Source organism: Montipora capricornis, chromosome 11 (assembly GCF_036669925.1).
Source record: "Montipora capricornis isolate CH-2021 chromosome 11, ASM3666992v2, whole genome shotgun sequence".
In the NCBI taxonomy this organism is placed as follows: Eukaryota; Metazoa; Cnidaria; class Anthozoa; order Scleractinia; family Acroporidae; genus Montipora; species Montipora capricornis.
The window spans coordinates 17,594,348-17,601,183 of record NC_090893.1 but is presented as its reverse complement, the minus strand read 5'-3'; the positions used below and the strand labels follow the sequence as shown (position 1 = coordinate 17,601,183).

General features: G+C 41.3%; 1 protein-coding gene across 1 annotated transcript in view; it reads left to right on the top strand.

The window, feature by feature from the left end:
• The window catches only part of LOC138023150 (tetratricopeptide repeat protein 28-like), a 9,276-nt gene extending 3,343 nt beyond the window's left edge, over positions 1-5,933 (top strand). Inside the window, exons 2-5 of the mRNA XM_068870173.1 lie at positions 216-1,433; positions 1,482-1,680; positions 1,726-3,486; positions 3,941-5,933. Coding sequence (XP_068726274.1) covers positions 264-1,433; positions 1,482-1,680; positions 1,726-3,486; positions 3,941-3,960 — 3,150 coding nt within the window. The 5' untranslated portion in view covers positions 216-263 and the 3' untranslated portion in view covers positions 3,961-5,933. The remainder of the gene's footprint in view (positions 1-215; positions 1,434-1,481; positions 1,681-1,725; positions 3,487-3,940) is intronic.
• Positions 5,934-6,836: the final 903 nt, after the last annotated feature.

The following is a 6,836-nucleotide window of genomic DNA, read 5'->3' as shown; positions in this document are numbered from 1 at the left end:
CGTCTAATTTGTGCGGTCAATTCTGGCTTTAAAAATTCAGTTTAAATCAAACAACGGGCTCAACAAAAGAAGCAAAGATTTTGACGTCAACAGCAGAAAATTGTCTTTGTTGGACTCAATGATATGCGGTCTCTTTGATGTTGGTTTGGCTACGTACCTGCAGCATTTATGGTTAGTGCGTTGAAATTCTCGTGCTTTCTTTCGTATTTTTCAAGGTGCGCCCTCTCTTTCAAAGACGACCTTCCTTGTTCTGGTAATCAAGAATGGAAGACAAAAAGATCAACGTTTTTGAGGAGCATATACAAGAGCTTCACGTTGCCAAAAAAGAGGGAAACAGAAAAGAGGAGGGTATTGCATATTTGAATTTAGGCGACTATTATTATGGCTTGGCTTATTTTGAACAGGCCAAGAGGCATTACACAGAAGCATTAAGGATTTTTAAGGAAATAAGTTTCAGTGCTGGAAAGGGAAAAGCCTGTGGCAATCTCGGCATCGCTTATCATCGTCTGGGCAATTTTAAAAAGGCCAGAAAGTACCTCAAGCAACAACTAAGTATTGCAAAAAAAGTAGGAGATCGGGACCAGGAGGGCAATGCCAATGGTAATATCGGCTGTGCTTATTACAGTCTGGGCAATTTTAAGCGAGCCATAGTGTATTACCAAGAACATCTTAGCATTGCAAAAGGAGTAGGGAACAGGGCCGGGGAGGGCGCGGCCAATTGTAATCTCGGCAACGCTTATAAAAGTCTGGGCAATTTTAAGCGAGCCATAGAGTATCACGAACAAACTCTTAGTATTGCAAAAGAAGTAGGGGATAGGGCTGTGGAGGGCAAAGCCAATGGTAATCTCGGCAACACTTATCACAGTCTGGGCAATTTTAAGCAAGCCATAGAGTATCACAAACAACATCTTAGCATTGCAAAGGAAGTAAGAGATAGGGCCGGGGAGGGCGGGGCCAATGGTGCTCTCGGCATCGTTTACCGCAGTCTGGGCAATTTTAAGCTAGCCATAGAGTATCACGAAAAAGATCTTAGCATTGCAATGGAAGTAGGGGATAGGGCCGGGAAGGGCAGGGCCAATGGTAATCTCGGCAACGCTTATCACAGTGTGGGCAGTTTTAAGCAAGCCATAAAGTATCACGAACAACATCTTAGCATTGCAAAGGAAAGAGGGGATATGGCTGGGGAGGGCAAAGCCAATGGTAATCTCGGCAACGCTTATAGCAGTCTGGGCAGTTTTAAGCGAGCCATAGAGTATCACGAACAAAGTCTTAGCATTGCAAGGGAAGTAGGGGATAGGGCCGGGGAGGGCCTTGCCAATGGTAATCTCGGCAACGATTATTACAGTCTGGGCAATTTTAAGCGAGCCATAGAGTATCACGAACAAAGTCTTAGCATTGTAAAGGAAGTAGGGGATAGGGCCGGGGAGGGCAAGGCCAATGGTAATCTCGGCAACGCTTATGAGAATCTGGGCAATTTTAAGCGAGCCATAGAGTATCACGAAAAAGATCTTAGCATTGCAAAGGAAGTAGAGGATAGGGCCGGGGAGGGCAGAGCCATTGGTAATGTCGGCAACGCTTACCACAGCCTGGGCAATTTTAAGCGAGCCATAGAGTATCACAAAGAGAAACTTAGCATTGCAAAGGAAGTAGGGGATAGGGCCGGGGAGGGCATGGCCAATGGTAATCTCGGCAACGCTTATTACAGTCTGCGCAATTTTAAGCAAGCCATAAAGTGTCACGAACAACATCTTAGCATTGCAAAGGAAGTAGGGGATAGGGCCGGGGAGGGAGAGGCCAATGGCAATCTCGGCAACGCTTATGACAGTCTGGGCAATTTTAAGCGAGCCATAGAGTATCACGAACAAAGTCTTAGCATTGCAAAGGAAGTTGGGAATAGGGCTGGGGAGGGATATGCCTATGGCAATCTCAGCAAGGCGTATAGCACAACGGGTAAGCTTGAAAATACTCTTCTCTGTAACGAACAGTACCTTACTATTTCCAAGGAAACGGAGAACCCATTAGGGCAGGGAAGGGCTTGTTATAATCTTGGTCTTGTTCATGAAGTTTCAGGCTCGTTGTGCAAAGCCCTTAATTTTTATCGTCTAGGCATAAAACATTTTGATGAAACAAGGTTTCTTCTTCAGTTGGAAGATGCATGGAAAATAAGTTTTCGTGACACAAATCAGTTTGCGTACACAGCTCTGTGGAGAGCACTTTTAAAGAACAGAGAGGATGATGAGGCTTTGTTTGCTGCTGAACGAGGACGAGCACAGGCTTTGACAGACATTTTGAAGGTGCAATTTGGTGTTGATGAAGAACTTTCGTCAGCAGTTGCGACGAAGGAACCTATCTCCGCTGTAATGAAATATTTGCCTGTACAAACAGTTTTCATGGCACTTGCAGGGAACACTATTAATTTTTGGCTTCTGAGAACAGGAAGCAGAATAAACTATAGGGAAAAGGAAATCGAAAATGGAAGTGCTGACTCACTGATAAAGACTACTTTGAAACAGATTGGCGCGGGGGCTGTTGTCCGATGCGAGAATCGCTCGGTACACAGACATTGCAGTCGGTTCTCTTGCAGTGGAGAAGTTGTTGAGGAATCTTTTCAGTCTTTCTGCGTGTCCGACAACCCCTTGCAGTCCTTGTATGATTTCTTAATCAGTCCCATTGCAGACTTGCTCCAGGGTGATGACTTGATCTTTGTTCCGGATGGACCATTTTGCTTGGCTCCTTATTCTGCATTGAGTGACTCTGTCAGGATCCGTACTTTTCCCTCGTTGACCGCTTTGAAACTGATCGCAAGTGCACCTGTTTTCAACAGTAAGAATGAACCGTTACTTGTGGGCGATCCGTGCTTGAAGGAAATCACTTGGGGCACCGGTGGACCCATGTATGAACAGTTGCCATGCGCGAAAAAAGAGGTGGAGGTGATTGGAAAACTTCTGCACACCGCGCCTCTCACTGGCGAAAATGCAACGAAAGCTGAGGTGCTGAAAAGAATGAAGTCAGTTGCTTTGATCCACATTGCTGCTCATGGAGATGACGAATTTGGAGAAATAATTTTGACCCCAAATCTCGACCGCTTATCCGAGACGCCCGAAGAGGAAGATTACATGTTAACAATGAGGGATGTTCAAGCAGTTCGTCTTCAGGCAAAGCTGGTTGTGCTGAGTTGCTGTCATAGTGGTAACGGAGAGGTAAGATCTGAGGGTGTGGTTGGAATAGCCAGAGCTTTCCTGTGTGCTGGTGCCCGGTCTGTTTTGGTGTCACTGTGGGCAATTGATGATGAAGCAACCTTGCTGTTCATGAAGAGTTTTTACCAACACTTGGCAAATAGAAAAAGTGCAAGTTTAGCTCTTCACCATGCTATGAAATCTCTTCGGGAGAGAAAGGAGTATTCCGCCATTAAATACTGGGCGCCATTTGTTCTAATTGGTGATGATGTCACGTTTGACTTTGGGCCACAAGAACTGGAAATGAATGGTAAGGGCTGTTCGAATATAATTTTTATTACTGGAAAGAAATATGTTGTACAGGTTTGTATTCGGCAAGTGTTAGAGAGAAAAAGGTAACTCTTTAACAGAGAAATGGCTTCAAAATCGATCGCAAACGTAGATCTTTAACGAACTGTTTTGGCTAGGGACAAGTCGGATACTTTCCATCTTGTAAAGAAGTGTTTTCAATAGATTGCAACAAAATCTCTAATTGCTGGTTACTTGCGTAAAGTTAAGTTAGATATTGAGGGCTTATACTCTACATGTCTCAGTGATACTTAGTTGAATAGGACTTTTTGCTATTGACAAAACGCATGTAGGTACAAACGGTTTCGTGGATGAAAATAATTGTCTTTATTCATTTATCAATCAAAATGAAATTCTTCTTCACTATTTAACCCACTAATTTTTTCTCTTTTCTTTCTTTTTTTCTTTTTTGTCAGAAACGTCGTCCACAACTTGAGAAAACTACTTCTTGGACTCTGATGTGTCAATATGTCATTTTCCTTACGTTAAGTGAATGAGTTATTGAGAACATTAGAGCATTCAAACGTCATAAACGGTTAGGGAAGACCAAAGACATGTAACCGTTGTTTAAAAGTACGTTTGTAAACTTAGTTTACTGGTAACAATTATGATAACTTCTTCTTAAGCTCCGCATACGAACTTTCCATTTGAGACAAAGAGAGAGTTCCAGGAAAACTTCATTTTTTATTCCTATAATGGAACACTAAATGTCAATGGTTTTTTTTTTTCAAAAAAGCAAAAGTTAAGACTAGGTTTCTAGTCTTCTAATTAGTAGTAATTAGTAGACCTTTAAAGTTGAAGGACTTTTGGATCTTTCTGTGAAAAAAGGTGCGAAAAAAAGCTCAGAGTCAAAGAAATGGCAAGTTTTCCTAAAGTGTCTAAAGTGTAGATTTTCTTACACTTTTTTAAGGGGGCTAACGCAACGTAACGTTTCTATTCGAGAAAAAAGGTTCCAGAATCAAACAAATAGGAAGTTTCTCAAAAACGTGGATTTTCTAAGATATTGCCACAGGGAGGCCAAGGCAAAATATTTTTCAAATGGGCGATTCCTGAGGCAAATGTCTAGAATGTAAAAAACTAGAAAATGAAAGTTACCTGATCTCGTAATAGGCCCTCTTCGATACATTAAACTCAGCTTGAAAGAGAGGTTTAGAGGACAAAGACAAGGGAAAGTGGATAATTTGCAAATATATTTCTCAGTCATTCCAACGTGTTTCCATTGTTCTTGTCCTCACTGCCTCACCATCAAGCTCAATATTTGATACTTCGAAAATGGACTATTCGTGTGCATTAAATCTGAAATGACTGTAGAAAATTTGTCTTAGGCAAACGTCTGGATTTGAGTGATCTTGTTGGGCAATTTCTGAGGCAAAACTTCCAGAAGGTTAAAAACAAGGAAATAAGAGTGTTGCTTGATCTCTTGATTAATATGCATTGAAAGTTTAATGAGTAGAAATATTTGATTCTTTAGTCTTAAGGCCCATTCAAATGGTTTCCAATTTTGCCTCAACATTTTGTTGAACCAAGGGTTAGGATTGTTTGAATAGGTCGTTCAACATTGTCGAAAGAGGAAAAGTGTTGAGAGGGTGTTGTATCAAATTTAAACTGATTTAAAAATTCATTCAACATCGATTCGACATTTCTTTTGTTTTAGAAAACGCTGGTTGGAGCTGAAGCCGTTTAAAAAGTTCGGTCAACATTTTGTGGAAGGCACGCATGCCCACAGGTGGCCGTAACTGGACGGGAGAATCTTGTTTCTTGTTCTTAGTTCCTCTCGATCAAAATTTTGGCTCAATTGTTGGCGCCATGTTAAAACCACTTGAACGGCCTCCGCAAAACTTTTACTTTTGCTTCCAACATCTGCCCAACATCCATTTAACTTTGATGAAGAGATGTTTAAACCGTTGAAATGGGCCTTTAAAACTTTCAATGCAAACTAGTTCGGAGATTACAATTAATGCATAGATTGACCAGTGAATACTTAGTAGGAAACCCCTTAATCCAAATGGGCGGTGCAATGAGCTATCGTAGAAAGACAAATAGGAGGTAATATAGTCATAGTCTAGTTATTTTGTAAATAAACATATGAAAACTCTAATGACGTTTAGAAAAGAAAAGTGACTAGCCAGTGCTTTACTTACAGAGAATTGCGAGGAGAACACGTTGTCTTTTTTATTGTCCGTCGATAGAATCGTCACAAATGGCAACTTGAGCGCAGATTGGCTACCGTAACTACTGAGGAAAGTATTATGTGGACTTTTCAAACAAACAGCTAGTCAACAGATTGTCTACCACGTTTTGCTGCTTCCTTTTTCCCCCAAAAATCCAAGCTTTCTTGCAATCCTGGTAAACGAATACGTGTAATCGCGTAACTGTGTATTTGGTTTCTCCGACAGCTGAAGTTTTGACAACTTGATTGGTCAACACGATGTTAAGTCCACAGAAAAACTGATGGACTTGTCAATCTCTTTCTTCATGGAGTTGTTGGAATTGTTTTTGAACACGTCTTCTTGTTGGTTAAAAAAATATCTAAGCTATGGAAAGTTGAAAATTTGCTAGGTATTTGACAAAACTAACACTGAAAGTCAATGATTTATGTTATGAATGAAATAAATGTATTTATTTGAGGTTTGCAGGTTATAGATGAAAGAGAGAAGTGATCCTCCTACTTTTCTGGGAAATTGTTGAGATAAGTGTACTGTGGTCCCAGAGGTTTTTCTTAAGCCGCGAGAGAGCCGCGAAGACGAGTCAACTTGAATCTCACTTTCATGCAGAGGATCACTTTAATTTCGCTTTCGTCTAGAACCCGCATTTCGAATATAGACATTTGTATATTCCATTCATCGAGTCTTTCTCTTGCCACAGGAACATACTGAGACCAACGAATTGACCTTTTTGCAATGAATGGCTTCATAGCTCAGTTGGTAGAGCATTGCACCAGCCTCGCAGAGGTCATGGGTTCGAATCCCGTCGAGAGCTTCCTGAGGTTTTCAGGTGTCTGTAAGAGACCGATAATTAAATTGTCCAGGGTCACTTCTCTCTTTCGATTTCTGCTGTGATACAGATTGTCGCAGCTATACGATCGATGTTCAAAACGGCAATTGAATTCACAAGTACAAATTGCATTTCGTCGTCCCAAATGTGATCTCGTAGTGACCTTTCTTATCAAAGATGCAATTGGAATACAAGAAGACTGTCGTATTGTCCCCTCGTCATCAACGACAAAAACATTTTCTGTTTGAATGGGCCATTTCCGAGTTGCTGTTTGTCTCGGTTTCGAATTGATTCTTGGTGCTCAACTAGTCAAGGCAA